Here is an 18,613-nt window from a genome sequence, read left to right on the forward strand (position 1 = left end):
CTTTATTCTGTTCCTCCCTCCATGCAAACAGTAAATAGTAAATATATACTTTAATCACCTAAAGTCTATAATTTTTTTATACTGACATTACTTACTTACTAATTGATCATTTTATTGTCAGATATGGAGGTTTAATACTAAGTACCTTGGAGGAAATCACTGATGTGAGTGTTTGATCAAAAAAACATGCACAAATGTAGCTTCAAGAAATGAAGAAATATTCAAGAAGAAATCAAGTCACTGTTAGGAAATCTGACCCATTTATTTTAACTGAAAAGCATTTATTACACAGTGCAAACAGTTCTTTGGTAAATTTACTGATAACAATAAAAATATCAAAGACTTTGCTTTTGGTAACAGTTTGTAAAAGTAAATAAATATGCACAATTTGCAAATATTACAGCGATATTCTCACAGTGGATACTGAGGAAATGATCATCCAGCCATTGGCCACTGTTTCAGAAATGTTAATATGGGTGCTGAATCTGTAGACACTGTAATAAAAGTAAATTTATACAATACTTGATTGCTTATCACATTTAAAATTGTTGGTGAATATCTTTTTTAATGTTTATAGAAAATAACTCAAGACTACAGCCGTACAAGCATTTCAAGAGTTATTCCAGTTTTTTTTTTATACCGTATGAATAAACATTGAACAAACAACAGATACTCACTTTATTCTGGGGCAGGGAGCGAAGGAATTGGATATATGGTACTGTTAAGTAATGTATGAATGGAAAAGCTCTTCTACAATCTGAAATTAGGATATTCAATTTATACAAACTTGGAAAGATAGGATGAAATTAATAACCCATTAGAAGCAATTTTTCACTGATCAATATAACCATATACATACTTCAGTTACAATATCTGATTTGATTCTGCTAACCTTTCCCTTGAGGAAAGGCTCTTATTGTAAACAATGGGAGTTCCATGTGCACAGAGCTTCCAGGGTGAGCGTATGGTTTGGACTTTCAAGAAAACAGAACAAAGTACTAGCATGTCAAAAAATGGAAAAGAATGGCATGCCCTAGATGCCATATGATACTCAAACTTGCTTTCCACACACAGTTTCTAAAAATATTAAAACAGGTTACATAAGTCAAAACTTTATATATGAAATCAATTATAATATTCTTAAAAATATAAACGGTAGTACCTCATGTACCTCTAACATACATCTTTGCTTAATACACCACTCATATGTACGTATTACTATTACTACATTGTCAAATTAGTCACTGTAGTAAGCTTGTAATACATACCAAAGTTTGAAAGCAGTGTCATAGTATGTAGTTTATCAAATTATAGTACATTAAAGCTACTATTCTGGGAAATTATGTGCCAAAATACAGTTGAAATTGTTGCTATAACATGCAAATCTGATTTATTACGCAAAGTATGTTTTTATATAATTTGAGAAGACTTACATGTTCACATGTTGCTTGTCTCTCTCACCAACAAAATTTGGTCCAATTAAAGGTAGTACTCACCCGCCTTGTCTCTCTAATGTTTGTATTTGTGAGATTTCATTAGTCCCTAAATCCCTGATTCTTAAAAGCTAAAAATTAACTCAAAATCCAGAGAATTCAATGATTTCAGTAGGAGTTCTGCATTAGGACTGCAGGACTGAGCCCTGAATTGTAAGAAATCAGGAATATTTTTTTTTCAGAAGATGCACTATACATGAAAAACAAAACCGTAAAATGAGGTAAGATAGTTGTATTTCACTGAATGGAGTGCTCATTAAAAATGTGAAGAATTGGTGTGCATTTATGTATTCTATAGTGCTCAAAATGAATTACGTGAGCGGTGAAGTTCACTGGAGGATCATTTTTAATAGGAGTCAGATAAAGGGACTGAGCTAAAAGTATGCATGTAGTAGCTAAAAATGGAGAAAACCTATAAAATCAAATACCTCATCAGCAAAAAAAATATATATATATATAAAGGAGTAGTCAATTCACAATTAATTGTTAATGCTTCATTTTGATTTTTCTTTTCACAAACAGTGTCATAATATACTCAGGAACATGTGTCTACTGGCAATATGTATAATGTATCAGTAGGTGCATCTGTCTAAAAAATGCCATGTGATGTTTTCACATTTTCAAAACAGGGCCATAGTAACTATACACGTGAGCATATCTAAGATGGAGATAAGCCTGCTTACAAACGAGACTTTGGATGGTCACTTTACCATGATTTAAAATAAATGAAACAAAAGAATATCCAAGCAATTACCTATATTTTGACAAAAAAGATCATATTAATTTTAATATCAAATGCTACTTATGAGTCATGTACTGCTTTCTAAAGTGAGGAATAACATTCATGGAACATTGGTTTCTATACCCTTCTAGAAACTTGATGTTTGTTTCTCCTTCCCTAGCAATTTTATGCTCTTCAATTAATCAAACGCTGATTAATTTCCTCTTCTATTAAAGAGAGGTTGAAATGCAACTGATGCATTTTTTTACTTTCTTTTTCATATACCAGCATAATTCACTAAGCAATCCAAACGTACAAATGGCTTGCAGAAATGGGTCCTGTATTAGCAGAGCTCTGAAAGTAGTTTTTATTTTTATTAAGCTTTCCCTCTTTATTAGCAGAGCACTGACTATTAATTTAGACTGATACTAAAAAGAAAAAGTAAATATTCCTATTGTGCTTATTTCTCATAAGGGAAGATGTTCTGATTTTTATAATGTAAACACTTTTATGTAAGGCAGTTCAGGTGCCTAAAACTACTTGACAGTGTCCTTTTAAAGTAGCACCAGATTTTGTCTAACCTGAGAACCTTAATACAAAAATTATCTTGACCTGTTTATTTCCCTTTCAACATTTTTGCATTGTGATTTCCTTTTTATGGGCAAATAATAAAACAATATAGCATCTTACATTGTTACAGCACCACTTGAATGTTGTCATCTAAAATCTTGATTTCTTGCTGTTGTTTTAAGCTTCTGGTTACCTGTATTTGCCATCAGCTGGCATCAAAATGATTTGAAGAGGACACATCTTAATTTCTTAAAGGAGATTTATGGCTTCTTTTCTTTGCTAATAGTTTGTTTTAAACAGACTGGACAGCAAACTCCTTTCACCTTCACTGGTGTAGAGCAATCAGCTGGTGGACATGATTCCACAAAACAGGTAATCTGACCAACCTGCGTTAGTACAAATAGAACAGTTTAACACATTTTTACTTAAGTTTGTTTACATACTAAGAGAAATGCTAGCCACATTATTCAGGAAGGTATTGTAACCATATTCTCTAAGGTTTTAGCTACTGAGACATATGCTAAATGTATCATAGTTTGTTTTAAGAGGTTTTTCAAATTTGCATCTAGAAGAAATAAAGCAACTTGTATATCAACTTCTAAAATGTCTGTTTGCTCTACCACACTTTCATCCCCTCTCTCACAGTCCCATCTCTTAAGCCGCAGTCCACCCCTCATCCTCTTCTCCCCTAACTTGTTCCTCTCACTGCTTCTCTTCACTGCCCTCTCTCCTTTCACTTGTTTTTCCCTTTAGCTTGTCCCATCTTAACTAAAGCCATGTAAAAAGCCATGGAACTAACAAGAAAATAGGATGAAATTCAGTAAGGACCAATCCAAAGTACTCCACCTGGGAAGGAATAATCAGTTGCGCACATACAAAAGGGAAAATGCTAGCTTTCTTTGAGAGGACAATGAGCCTTGTGGATAAGGGAGAAGTGGTAGATGTGGTATACCTAGACTTTAGTAAAGCATTTGATACTGTCTCACATGATATTCTTATAAAAAAACTAGACAAATACAATTTAGATGAGGCTACAACAAGGTGGGTGCATAACTGTCTGGATAACCGTACTCAGAAAGTAGTTCTTAATGGTTTTCAATCCTGCTGGAAAAGTGTAACAAGTGGGGTTCCACAGGGGTCTGTTTTAGGACTGGTTCTGTTCAATATCTTCATCAACGATTTACATATTGGCATAGAAAGTACGCTTATTAAGTTTGCAGATGATACCAAGCTGGGAGGGGTTGTAACACTGTTCAAACACCGTTCAAACACTGGAATAAATTGCCAAGGGAGATTGTGGAATCTCCATCACTGGAGATATTTAAGAACAGGTTAGATAGATGTCTATCAGGGATGTTTTAAACAGTACTTGGTCCTGCCATTGGACAGGGGGCTGGACTCGATGGCCTCTCGAGGTCCCTTCCAGTCCTAGCATTCTATGATTCTATGACTGCCTAGGAAGGGTAACTGCATAAAGAGATTTTTGGATCACAGGAGAGCACAAGCTAAATATGAGTCAATAGTGCAAAAGAAAAAAAAAGAAAAATCATTCTGGGATGTATTAGGAAGAGTGTGGTAAGCAAGACACGAGAAGTAATTCTTCCACACTAGTCTGTGCTGATTAGGCCTCAAATGGAGTATTGTGTCCAGTTCTGGGTGCTGCATTTCAAGAGGGGTGTGTCTAAATTGGAGAAGGTTCAGAGAACTGTAATAAACATTAGAAATCTAGAAAACATAACCTCTGATGGAGAACTAAAGATATTGGGTTTGTTCACTGTAGAGAAAATTGAGAGACAACATAAAAGATTTTAAGAACATAAAAGGTTGTTAGACAGAAGCAGGAGAAAAATTATTCTCCTTAACCTTTGAAGTTTGGACAAGAAGCAAACTGCAGCAAAAGTTTAGGTTTAAAAACTTCCTAACTATTAGGGGCCACGTTTACATTAGAGGGGTTTGTCCGCAAAACATCTGTTTTGTGGACAAAACCTACAGAATGTTCAGATTCCCAAGGTGTTCTGACGACATAATTCGACAGGATGCAGCACTTTTTGTCAACAGCTTTACTCTGCTCCCCATGAGGAATAATGCCTCTGTTGATACCGATCTGTCAACATAAAGCTGGTATGGATGTTCTGGGGGCCTCTATCGACATGCAGGGCTTCTGGAACACTGGGCTACCCTGTTTGGTGTGGTTCTGGGTGGCTATTTTGCTGATAGAGCTGTGTCAACACAGCGGATTGCTCTTGTGATCCATTTGGCAGTTTGGCCACAACCTGTTGACAAAGGAGATTGAGCTTGCGATCTGCTTGGCAGTTTGTCCGTGCTCTGTCAATAGAAGTTTTTTTGGAAGATATCTTCCAACATAAACTTCTGTCAACAAATCCCTGTAATTTAGACATAGCTCTGGTGGTTAAGCATGTCTACAACTTGCCTAGGGATCTTGTGGAATCTCCATGACAGGAGATTTTTAAGAGTAGGTGAAACAAACACCTAACACTTTAATCTCTCTGAACATTCAGTAATGGATTTAAAATAGCCATTCTTCCACCAAAGAATTTTACCACAAGATTACAGAGGGAGATGCGAATTGGAATTCATCTTCAAATTTGACACCTTTAACCTTGACCTGAATAAATAATAACTATCTTATTCACTACAAGGGCAATTTCCCCACCTTTGATATTCCCAGGAATGAGACACATCCTACTTAACTTGCTTCAGTCCTACTAGTGACAGGTACCACTCCCCCTCCTTTGCGCTATATAAACCCTGGATTCTGTTTTTCCTTTCAATTTTTTAACCCTGAAGTGTGTTTTAGCTGTGAAAGCTCACAACTAAGGTGCCACAGGGCTGCTTGTTATTTGTAAGCCTATCAGGGATGGTCTACAGAATACTTAGTTCTGTTGTGAGAACTGGGGGCTGGACTAAATGAAGTTTCAAGGTCACTTCTTGTCCTGTGATTCTGATTTTACAGACTTTATACTGCATATTATTATTATTATTATAACTCTGCTAGTATGTTATATTCCTTTATCCCACCATGTGCTTGTCTTTCCTATTTAGACTGTAAATACTCTTCCACTACTCTGTAGAACGCCTAGTATACTTCTTGTTTGATCCTTAGACATTAATGCACTGAACGTGATTAGTAATACAATTTATAAGTTGCATATTGATTCATTATCTAAAATTGACTCAAAGTTCAGCGATCTCACAAAGCCAAAGTTTTTTTCTTCTCATGTAACATAATTTTCACTAAAGGTTAAAAAGAAGGGAAACAGTAACATTTCAGTATATAAGTTTTTACTAATTCTTATATTCCATAAGAGATTATTTTGGTAGGGGCTTCTTCCAGGCCTGGCCCTTTTTAATCCACTCTTTTGGAAGTACAAAAAACACCAGCCAAATGATGGAAATCAGGTTTATGCAGAGATCTAATTATTAGATTGTAAGTACTGTTAGATGGAGGGCTGAAAGGTGTTAATTTCTGCAGCAACTCTTTGCAGATACAGATTGAAAGAACAACGACTTCAATTTACAAAATTATGGGTACAATGTAAGAGGCTGTGTCTCAAAAATAGACTGAAATTATGTCTTAAACATTGCAATGGATTTCAGCATACTCACTTTGCATTCACACACAGTACAAGGATCCTTTTTCCAAGTTTCATTGCTGGAATATGATTTACCCTTTTCATCCGTGCAATCAGTTCTACTAAGACGTGATTCCAATTTCTTTATCTGTAGACAGGAAAAACAAATTAGTAAATGAACAAAAGTAAAGCTTTTCTTGCTTACGTATACAATCCACTCAAAACATTAATGTGGGAGCATCTGGCTGGTTACTCTCTTTTAGGCATAATGGAGATTTGGAGTCATGAAATGTTTCACTTAATCTATTACAAATTCAACAGGAGTTTTGCTGAAATACAGCAGAGCACAGGGCACTACGCCCACCCACCTCCCCCCACAGCACTAAAAGCTCTGTCTCCCATTCCCCACTCCCACCATTTTGAGGACAGAGAAGCCCACAGCCAAGGCACTTTACTCCTCCCACATTCCCAACTCCAGGCGGCGTGTTCAGCCTCTCACTTTCCCCTCAGCCCTGGGAGCCAGAGAGGCACAATGCGTCCTGAAGCGTGGGGTTTGACAGGGAGGTAAAGCACCTGGGCTTCCTGCTGCTCTGGTAGCCAGACTGGAAGGCTCTCAACAATTTCATAAGAAAAACTTTTAAGAACATTCCCTGAGTGCAGGCAGGAAGCCAAAAAATTCCACTTTGGTTCCTCTTAACTGGATTTTTCTTCTTGGAATCCCTTTCCATTAAAATTCTGGTATTTTTTACATTTTATCCCACTTTGGGGACAAAACTTTTCCTTAAAAAAGTGGAAGAGATTCCCATTCTTTAGCCAGCTTTAGTTATATAGTATACCTCTTGACAATCTAAAAGGCTGGAGGCAAGAAACACATACAGAATGAGTCTGCGTGTGAACACTAACCACAGACATATTTTCTTACCCTTGAAACACACACCTACAGCATCCATGGCTGTCAAACAAAAAACTATGACAAATACAGAGACAGAAAACTAAATTCATAAGACTGCAATGATGAAAAGGAAGTTTATTGACTTCCATGACCATTCTATTGATGCAAAGAAGCCATAAAACTAGTTTACCTTTCTACCTAAGGTAGGGGAGTGTATGCAGGGAACCTGTGTACAGCAGCAGAGTTGTCCTTTGAAACCATGGGCAGAAGCGCATAATTTAGAGCTCACCCAAGGATCGCTTAGGACAGTGTTTCCCAAACTTAAAACTTTCATGCACCCCTGTTGAGACTTCAGCCTTTTTGGCACACCCCCTGACCCAGGCAGTCCCAGTGCTTACCTCATGGTTTTTAGTAAGTTATCTTCTGTCACGTACCCCTTGAACTGCTGCCATGTTCCACATTTTGGAAAACAGTGTCTTAGGACTTCCTTTTACAGTGTATTTTGTACCTGAATTTTGGTCATTCAACCCCAAGTCAGACCACCTGAATTATCTAGGTTGTAGATATATGCTATGCATGTAAACTGAACCTGTGAACAGGGAGGTCAAACTACTGTATAGTCAAATATATGCTTTGAAATCACTAACATAGACAACACATTTAGGCTACGTCTACACTAGCCCCAGAACTTCGAAAGTGGCATGATAATGAACCTAATCGAAAGATGCTAATGAGGTACTGCCATGAAAATGCAGCACCTCATTAGCATAATGGTAGTCGCAGCACTTTGAAAGTGCGGCTTGTCTATATGGGGTCCTTTTCGAAAGGACCCTGCACACTTCAAAAAGCCCCTTATTCCTATAACCAAATAGGAAGGGAATTTCGAAGTGTAGACAAGCCATGTATGATTGAAAGCTGCACTTTTGAAGTGCTGTGGCTGCTATTATGCTAATGAGGTGCTGCATATTCATGGCAGTGCCTCATTAGCATCTTTCGATTAGGTTCATTATCATGCCCCTTTCGAAGATCTGGGGCAAATGTAGCTATAGCCTTAATGTAGAATTACTTCTGAAGGAGCTTCACTTCTTATGACAAACTTTCGGCATTCCCGGTAAGGTAAAACACCTTCTGCATAAACTTTTTAGAGGGGCTACTATTATGGTTACTTTAGTCAGTCTGATTATTAAGTGGTTTATTTTATGCTACACTGTAAAAGTCTTTTTAAAAATAGATGAATCCTTGGTATAATTATTTACAACTGTAATCTGGCACATTATTTCATATGAATTGCATATTTTATGACTTGGCTCAACTAACAACTGTAACTCAGATGCTCACCAGAAACCCAGATTCTATAAATTCCAAGTCTTAAACCCTATACAAGCATGAAGGAAAAAGCTCATTCCCTAAATAGTTTCATACACAGAGAATGACTGCATACATGTGATGTATTGCTCAAACCTAGTTTTAGTGACAGCCGTCAACGAAGTCAAAAGCTGTGTCTACACAACAGTTCTCTTTTGAAAGGGAAAACTTTGAATGATAATATTTGAATTTTAGCCCTTCAAAAGAGCGTGGCTACACAAAAGCGGATTGAACCCTCAATCTGCTCCTTCAAAAGGGAGCATCCACACCGTTCCAGGCGCTCTTTTGAAAGAATGGAGCAGGACACGCCATGGACAGAGTTGCATTGTGCACCAGCCCTTCCAGGGGCCCCAGCTAGTTGCTTCCTGAAAAGGCCCCTCTCCAGCCCCTTCACCCTGCACATGCTGAGCTGTCCCAAGCCAAACATAGCCCATGCAGGAACCAGAGGGCCAGCATGCAGCCTAATGGAGACCCAGCAGCTGCTCCTGATATTAGACAGTGTTATACTGGAAACTGTGCTAGCCATGCTGTGCAGTTGTTGCGGCCACCCCCCCAACCTCTTCATGTGGGCAAGCTGCCCCCACAGAGCCATAGAGTACCCCCAGCCTGGATCCCGCCCGTGCCCCTCCTGGGTGCCCCAGTGCCTCTGGAGCCATCCCAGAAGCTTGGACTGGTGGGAGTGGCTGGTGCTGGTACAGTGGAACAATGCCAGATGGCTGCGGAACTTCTGCATGAGCAGGCAGACCTTCCAGGAGCTCTGCCACTGGCTGGTCCCCACACTCAGATACTAGGACACCTCGATGCAGCCCACCCTCTCCCTCGAAAGGAGGGTTGCCATAGCCATCTGGAAGCTGGCCAGGCTGGAGAGCTAGTGCTCCGTGGGCCACCACTTTGGGGTGGGCAAGGCCACCATTGGGGCTGTCCTCATGGAAGTAAGACATGCTCGGGTCACAAGCTCATCATGGGGAGGGTGGTCTCCTGGTCAAGGAGGACCCCGGTGGCATGGGGGCAGGGGCTGGGAGAGGGCAGGGGGTCCAGGGGCTGTGAACTCCCCACCACGCTCTCACGAGAGCACGTGTCCTCCATCCCATGAAGGTTGTCCAAGCCATCACTGTGATTCTGCACCACATGGTCATCCACGTGGGGGATCTGGATGCAGCCATTGTGGGATTCGCTGCACTTGGCTTCCTGAACTGCTTTGGTGCCCTGGATGGGATGCACCTCCCCACCTGAGCCCCAGCACATAGTGCCAGCCACTACAGTAACAGAAAGGACAATTACTCAGTAGTGGTCCAGGCCCTGGTGGATCCCAAAAGCCAATTCATGGATCTTTGTGGGCTTGGCGGGCTAGATACACAATGCATGTGTTCTGGAATTCAGGCCTCTGCTGGTGCACAGAGGCCAGGACCTTCATCCTCCAGGGGGAGCTCCCGGTTCAGGATGTCATTATGCCACTCTTCATGGTAGTGGACAATGCCTACCCTCCCCACTCCCCCAAAGCTATGGCTAATACAGCCATATACAGGTCAGCTCAACGCCACCCAGGAGCTCTGTAACACGTGGCTGAACCAGGCCCACACCATGATGGAGCGAGCCTTCGGGCATCTGATGGGACAGTTGCGGTGCCTCCTCTCATAGCTGGAGGTTGGGTGCAGAACACTCTGTAGGTGGTGAGCGCTTGCTGAGCCCTCCACAACATCATGGAGGACAAGGGTGCCACCTTCATGCAGGGATTGGCAGCTGAGTCTGGCCCCAGGTAAGACCAGCCAGCCACTACCCCCAGGTGCCAGGCCCACCGGGATGAGGTCCCAATTTGGGAGGCCCTCCATAACAGCTTCACTCATAGGCCCCACTGACCCCCACCCACAGTCACCATTCACCATCCCCTTCCCCCTCCCCACCACCACCATACCCACACATCAACCCCCACCATCCCTCCACAAAGAGGACGGGACACAGGGATCTTTCGAAAATAAAATTTACTACAAACTGTGAATATGCTACTATTATCAAATTCAAAAAATATGTACAATGGGGAGGGGGCAAACTATGTACATTGGGGGCAGGGAGGGACTGGAAGATGGAGGGGGAATGGGAGGGACTTTAACTTGGAGGGGAGATGGGAGGGAGAGGAACATGGAAGGGGAATGGGGGGATCACTCAAGGGCAGGGGTGGAAGGCCGTGAGCCCTGTCAGCCCTGGGATCCCCTCACTCCCCGGGTTTGGGGTCCGTGGTGGGGCTGGCTGCACTGGGAGGGCTTTGGCAGGGTCAGACTGGATGGACGGGGAGGGAAGCAGGGTGCTCTGTGGGGTGGGAGGCATGAAAAGGGAGCCACATTCTCCATGTGCTCCTGGAGGATGCCTGTTATGCCCTCCAGGCTGTCGATGAGTCTGTCCCAGGCCACCTTCCACAAGGCCATGTTGGCCTCCTTCAGCCAAAGGCATCATTCAGCCACTTTGGCACGGAGGCAGCTGGCGATGTCATCCCCTGACCGCCTCTTAGGTCTCCGGCTACGGGCCTGCTGTGGTGCTCCTGGGGGCAGGTGCCTGGACCCCCTCCACTGCCTCTGGGGGGTTGTGTAGGACGATGGAGAGCATGGGACTCTCCCATCCCTCGTATGGCATGGCTGTATGGAGAGACAGATGGCAATTCAGTCCCTTATCATGCCCCTCAGGGCCACATTCCCCCATCCAAAAGCACAGTGGCCATGGGGTATCCTGCCCATGTGGGGTAGTCCCCTGGGTGTGGTCCGGTTCTGCCAACCTCTCATCACTGATACTGCTCATGGCATGCTGGAGGTCATGGCTAGCTGGGATGTGTCTGGGCCAGGACCACTGGGCAAATACATGGCCAACTGGCAGTTGTGTCACTCCTGCCCTGCAAGTCAGGGAATGCATCCCACTAAGTGCTTACCAGACAGTCCCTCACTGCCCACCTGCACAACTGGGAGGGCACATCAATGACAAGGTTCCCCCCATTGCTGGACCACTCTGTAGAACAGTACGGCTCCTGGCTCTGGCTCCCTGGTCCCAGCTTCTCCTGGATCTCTGAGTTTGGCTGGTCTGTAGATGTGTAGAGGGCGACGGGTGGTGGGGAGCTGTACTGGGGGCAAGGATGGCCCAGAGCTCCCTGTAGTAGATGGAGGTTGTGGGACCTGCACCTGAGTGGCTGTCCTCATCCTGGGCCTGGGTGCAGCCCTGCCAGGGTTCCTTCACTTTACTTCAGACTTGGTCCAGAGTCTGCTTAGGGTGTCCCCAGAAGGAGAGGCCATGGGCCAGGGGGCTGACGGCTGCAGCATTGTGCTGCTTGACTCCCATTTTGCAGAGCTCCTCCTCCTCCTTCCATAGTCCCAGGAGGTTCTCAACTTCGGCTTGGTCCGTGAGGGAGTCACTTGTTTTTCATCCCCTGGCTCCTCCATGCCCTGTGACGGCTCTGAGGGAAGGCTCTGGGGCTCCTGTGGTGGGCAGCTGATGAACATTGTGGCTTTTTTCGGTTTTGTGGGTGGGTGCCAGGGCGTGCTAAAAACTCATGCTGCTAGCATGCTCTCAGCTTCCTGCCGTTGGGTTTCTGGGTCTGTAGAGCTTTAAAGGTGGCTGGACACACAGATCATAGAGCCCTGCTGCTGCCAGACTGGGAAGCTCTGTGCTCAAGCAGGCCAGTGCCATGGAGACTCCTCTTTTGAAAGAGTGGGCCGTAAAGCATCTACATGTCTTCTTTCAAAAGAGACTTTCAAAAGGGGATGCTCTTCCTAATATGGGATCATGGTAGGGATTCTGAAATTTGCACTGAGTTCCTTTGATTTCCTTTCAAAAGAAGGCATTTTGTGTGCAGACGCTCCTCGTATTCTTTCAAAAGAGAGCCACATATTTCGGATGTACATGCATGCGTAGACCCAGCTAAACTGTATAACCTTTGTTTTAAATAAGATTGACAAAATATGCAAAATTAAACAATAATATGTACACTGTGCTCTGTGTTTCATTTTGCCAAAAGATTACAAAATAAATATTGGATTGAGGAACGCTGGAAAAGTCTACATATTTAAGGCCATAAAACGATCGGTCTTCTTTGTTGTTTAAAATTATTTAAATAAAATTCAAGATTACTATTGCATGTTCTTACCTGATTTCTGAGACTTGTAATGGTCTTTTGCATTTCTAAAACAAATTCTTTGAAGTCATTCACCACAGGTAATTTAATATGTTCATCATATACTGAAGTGGCATTATTAAAATGTTTATCCCGTTTTTTAGAACTGCAACAAGAGGAAAATACATCAGGAAATTCCTCCAATAAATTTTCATTAGAATGGCTATTTGCACAGGACTTATTCCAAGACATAGACAGCTGATAGACAGGACTTATTACATAGACAGCTGATTTTATGAGTTTTATGATGCAAACCAGTTCTATTGTAACAAGATGCAAGCTCAGAACTGATTAATATATTACTCCTTGTACCAGCAGGAACAGGAAGTTTTTGAGGACAGAAAGCATCCCTCTTAAGAGTGTTATGTGTACTATGTTAGGGGATAGAAAATGATAGTCAATACCATTCTCCTGGTACAACCTACTATTCACAGACAGAGCAAAGCACCAGCGAAACAGATAAACTAAACAGTCAACAATAATGTAGAATGAAAGAAAGCTAATGATTTACTTGTGTATTTGTAATCAGCATTGTGTTCTTCCTAGGAACAGACTTCAGAAAAAAAAATCTATGCTTGAAAACCTCAGTCTTTGAAAATAGAACAAGTTGGTATACTTGCCTGTTTTCAATTTAACAAATAGTTGAAGTTAACAGTGGTTTTACAGTATGGAATAATTTAGAGACACTTGTCTTTTTCCTATTGCATTGCTTAGTTGACATCTGGCAAACTTACATTATAAAATCATTTTAATCAGTTCTATCTTCAGTAAAAATATTGTGTAAAGTCATTACAGAAAATGGATATATTTAGCATTAATTAAATCATACAGACAAATTTCATAAAATATTCAGCAAAACCAGTGAGAATTTTAATCCTTGAACTAGTTACCACATGAAGCACTTTGAGCCTCTGTAGTAGGCTACACCAAACATTACTATAGCTATGTTTACACTATGAGATAAATTCAATATTTAATACATTTGAATATTTAACCTTGATAAGAATCGAATAAAGTGTCCACAAAGCTTCTTGAAATTCGACCCACCTTTTGTCTGTGTCAAATCTCCGCATCCCCATTGCCCCGTCCAAGTTCGACCGTGTGAGCACTGCCTTAGCTCCAGTCGCTTGTGGGTATTTCATGTTTGAATCCCAGAATTCCAAGCCCTGTCTCAGAATTCATCACACAAAAAAAGAACTGGTGATCGCGCCATTTCCTGCTGCAGCATTCCAGTGCAAGGATGGATCCACGAATGCTCCAACTCATAGAACAGATCGTTTTGGCAACCACAGAGGCTGTCACGCAATTTGTCCTTCAATTCCAAAGCTCAATGATACTTGGCTATCCTAATGGTGGGGGTGCTGCTGCTGATGATGACCAGGATGGTTTGGAAGAGCAAATCTCCCAACTGCGGTCCAAGAACTCAGAGCTGGTGGCTGCTGTGACTGCATTGCTGACAGTGAAGTGGCAGTTTTGGACTCAAGAGACCAGCACACACTGGTGGAACCACATCATTTTGGAGTTCTGGGACAACCAGCAGCAGGTGCAGAACTTTTGCATGCGCAAGTCCACCTTTATGGAACTGTGTGATGTGCTGGTGCCCGCAACACCAAAATGAGGCAGGCTTTAACAGTTCAGAAGCGAGTGGCAATTGCACTGCGGAAGTTTGCAACCCCTTACAGTTACCAGTCAGCAGCAAATCAGTTCAGCGTGGGCAGATCTACAGTAGGGTGCCTGGTGATGTAGGTGGCCCATGCAATCTGTCAGTTGTCTCCTCAGGAAGACTGTGACGCTCGGAGATGTACAGGCCATAGCGGATGGCTTTGCTGCTGCCCAGGGCTTTCCTAACTGCAATGTATCAACAGATGGCATGCACATCCCCATGATGGCCCCGGCCCACCTGCCCTCAGAGTATATTTATTGAAAGGGGTACTTCTCCATGGTCATGCAGGAGTTAGGAGATCACAAAGGTTGTTTTACTGACATCAACGTTCGCTGGTCAGGAAGGGTTCATGACGGGTGCATATCCCAAAATTAGGGACTGTACCAAAAGCTCCTGGATGGGACATTCTTCCCTGATTGGAAAAATCAAGATTGGTGATGTGGAGATGCCCACTGTTATATTAGGACACACTGCTTATCCACTGCTTCCCTGCCTGATGAAATCCTACACAGGAGCCCTGGACCCCAGCAAGGAAAACTTTCATCACAGACTGAAAAAGTGCAGAATGATCATGGAATGCGCCTGTGGATGTTTAAAAGTGAGGTTCAGATGTTTATTGACCTGTTTGGACATTTCAGAAGCTAATGTCCCCACCCGTATTATAGTGTGCGCTATTTTGCACAACATATATGAATCAAGGTGGGAGACTTTCCTGTCTATTTGAAATTCTGAAGCACAGGCAGTAGGCAGGGCTTACTCGCAGCCATCTATGCTGCCATCCACCAGTAGCAATGCTCAAGCTGCAGTAACAAGGGATGTTTTAAAAAAACAGATTTATGACTGATCTGTAATGCACATGCTACCAACGTATTTCTCTGCCATAATGCCAATAAATCATACCATGCCATAATGAGTGAATGCTTTTACTTGGTGCAGTAAATAGAACGCTTGTGGCAGCCAGCTCTGCCTTCAGCGGCACTCCTCCCTCCCACCTGCCTGTTTTGATTTGTGTTCCCCCGACGCACACTCCTGCAGGACAAGAAAACACACTGAGCTCAAAGGAATGATTTTATTTTGGAGATAGGAGAGGTTTAAGTGGACAGGAAAAGAAGCTTTCTCAAGGGTGCCTGAAGAGTCTTTTACAATGGCCCTGGGGGCTGAAAAGGGCATGCAGGGGCATGTGGGGACCGTGATGATGTGGGGGGTGGGTGACCTCTCCTCAGGAGACTTGATGAGGGGACCATTACAACAGGGCCATGGGCGACCTCTTCTCAGGGGACTTCAGCTATCGGCTATCAGCTGCTGCCCTGCTGGGTTGGGAGACCCTTTGTAGCTGATGCAGGGAGCACAGGACCTCTGCCGGTTCAGTAACAGCCTTTGTGAGCTTTGCAATGACCTGGGTTTGCTTTGCCGCAACCTCAGTCTGCTTTGCTGTGGCCTCACTCATCTTTGACAATTGCTGCTGCTGGAGGTCAAGCATTCTCTTGTTAAAGTTTACTTGACTCTGAAGCCACTCAGCTGTACTGTGACACCACTGAGCAGTGTCCTTTGTCAGGTTCTTGTGCTCTGCCACAGTGTTTTCCATGTGCTGCAGGATCAGATCTTGTTTGCATTTCTTGCATCTTCTGGTTTTGTCTGGAATAGTGGGCACTGGGTCCAGAAAATGAAGATCAAAATTAAGATACAACTCACATAATGGCTATGTCTACACGTGAAGCCAACATCGAAATAGGCTATTTCGATGAATAACGTCTACACGTCCTCCAGGGCTGGCAACGTCGATGTTCAACTTAGACGCTGCGCGGCACCACATCGAAATAGGCGCTGCGAGGGAACGTCTACACGCCAAAGTAGCACACATCGAAATAAGGGTGCCAGGCACAGCTGCAGACAGGGTCACAGGGCAGACTCAACAGCAAGCCGCTCCCTTAAAGGGCCCCTCCCAGACACAGTTGCACTAAACAACACAAGATACACAGAGCCGACAACTGGTTGCAGACCCTGTGCCTGCAGCATGGATCCCCAGCTGCCGCAGCAGCAGCCAGAAGCCCTGGGCTAAGGGCTACTGCCCACGGTGACCATAGAGCCCCGCAGGGGCTGGAGAGAGAGCATCTCTCAACCCCCCAGCTGATGGCCGCCATGGAGGACCCGGCAATTTCGAAGTTGCGGGACGCGCAACGAATACACGGTCCCTACTTCGACGTTGAACGTCATTGAATGTCGTTGAACGTCGAAGTAGGGCACTATTCCTATCCCCTCATGGGGTTAGCGACTTCGACGTCTCGCCACCTAAAGTCGAAGTTAACTTCGAAATAGCGCCCGGCGCGTGTAGCCGTGACGGGCGCTATTTCGAAGTTAGTGCCGCTACTTTGAAGTAGCGTGCATGTGTAGACACGGCTAGTATGTCCACAAAGCAATGTGCTGGATAAGTGATAGCAAGTGAGTTATTGTGAAATGCACACTTACTGTCCCATCCTTAATAACCCATGTACTTCAAAAGTATACTTTCAGTGGCAGTACACAGAAAGACCCATTCATTGCACTTTGAAACACATTAGCTGTGTCTACACGTGCACGCTACTTCGAAGTAGCGGCACTAACTTCGAAATAGCGCCCATCGCGGCTACACGCGTCGGGCGCTATTTCGAAGTTAACTTCGACGTTAGGCGGCGAGACGTCGAAGTCGCTAACCTCATGAGGGGATCAGAATAGCGCCCTACTTCGACGTTCAACGTCGAAGTAGGGACCGTGTGGACGATCCGCGTCCCGCAACGTCGAAATTGCCGGGTCCTCCATGGCGGCCATCAGCTGGGGGGTTGAGAGATGCTCTCTCTCCAGCCCCTGCGGGGCTCTATGGTCACCGTGGGCAGTAGCCCTTAGCCCAGGGCTTCTGGCTGCTGCTGCGGCAGCTGGGGATCCATGCTGCAGGCACAGGGTCTGCAACCAGTTGTCGGCTCTGTGTATCTTGTGTTGTTTAGTGCAACTGTGTCTGGGAGGGGCCCTTTAAGGGAGCGGCTTGCTGTTGAGTCCGCCCTGTGACCCTGTCTGCAGCTGTGCCTGGCACCCTTATTTCGATGTGTGCTACTTTGGCGTGTAGACGTTCCCTCGCAGCGCCTATTTCGATGTGGTGCCGCGCAGCGTCTAAGTTGAACATCGACGTTGCCAGCCCTGGAGGACGTGTAGACGTTATTCATCGAAATAGCCTATTTCGATGTAGGCTTCACGTGTAGACGTAGCCAGTAAGTTATAAGCAATTGTCCCCTTTTTGTGAGAATGGGAAGGTCTACAAAGGAGGGGCAGCTGCCAGGTGTCCTGCCTGGGTGTCCCATGGCAATGAAAAATGGACATCTGAATGTGGGGGTTCAATGTACAATAAAAATAATGTAAAGAAAAAAAATAATCCAAAGACAGGCTGGATGTAAAGGGACATAGACGGGGAAAAGTACAGGAGAGGAATCCCCCATGAGGCACGAGGGATTCCTGAAAACTGAAAAGAAATGTTGCTTGGAAAAGGACATGGGAGAGGAAATGCCCAGCAGAGCCCAGCAGCCACATAGCACCGGGTGGTCCTGGTAAATGAAAATAAATGGTGGAAAAGAAATGCTGATGGAAAGAGACATGATGGCTACGTCTACACGTGAAGCCAACATCGAAATAGGCTATTTCGATGAATAACGTCTACACGTCCTCCAGGGCTGGCAACGTCGACGTTCAACTTCGACGTTGCGCGGCACCACATCGAAATAGGCGCTGCGAGGGAACGTCTACACGCCAAAGTAGCACACATCGAAATAAGGGTGCCAGGCACAGCTGCAGACAGGGTCACAGGGCGGACTCAACAGCAAGCCGCTCCCTTAAAGGGCCCCTACCAGACACAGTTGCACTAAACAACACAAAATACACAGAGCTGACAACTGGTTGCAGACCCTGTGCCTGCAGCATGGATCCCCAGCTGCCGCAGCAGCAGCCAGAAGCCCTGGGCTAAGGGCTGCTGCCCACGGTGACCCTAGAGCCCCGCAGGGGCTGGAGAGAGAGCATCTCTCGACCCCCCAGCTGATGGCCGCCATGGAGGACCCGGCAATTTCGACGTTGCGGGACGCGGATCGTCTACACGGTCCCTACTTCGACGTTGAACGTCAAAGTAGGGCGCTATTCCGATCCCCTCA

General features: G+C 44.2%; 1 protein-coding gene across 4 annotated transcripts in view; it reads right to left on the reverse strand.

Moving 5' to 3' along the window:
* Nucleotides 1–244: 244 nt before the first annotated feature.
* Nucleotides 245–18,613, reverse strand: part of PXDN (peroxidasin) — a 137,195-nt gene continuing 118,826 nt past the window's right edge. For 2 of the 4 annotated variants that reach the window (XM_074991211.1, XM_074991209.1), the window contains 3 exons: nucleotides 12,758–12,890; nucleotides 6,412–6,525; nucleotides 245–3,170 (listed from right to left, as the gene is read on the reverse strand). In XM_074991211.1, the coding sequence (XP_074847312.1) occupies nucleotides 3,045–3,170; nucleotides 6,412–6,525; nucleotides 12,758–12,890 (373 nt within the window). In that variant the 3' untranslated portion in view covers nucleotides 245–3,044. Of the gene's footprint in view, nucleotides 3,171–6,411; nucleotides 6,526–10,631; nucleotides 11,262–12,757; nucleotides 12,891–18,613 lie in introns of those variants that run through there. The other 2 variants (XR_012645112.1, XM_074991210.1) reach the window with 2 other exon arrangements.

This window comes from Carettochelys insculpta, chromosome 3 (assembly GCF_033958435.1).
Source record: "Carettochelys insculpta isolate YL-2023 chromosome 3, ASM3395843v1, whole genome shotgun sequence".
Classification (NCBI taxonomy): Eukaryota; Metazoa; Chordata; order Testudines; family Carettochelyidae; genus Carettochelys; species Carettochelys insculpta.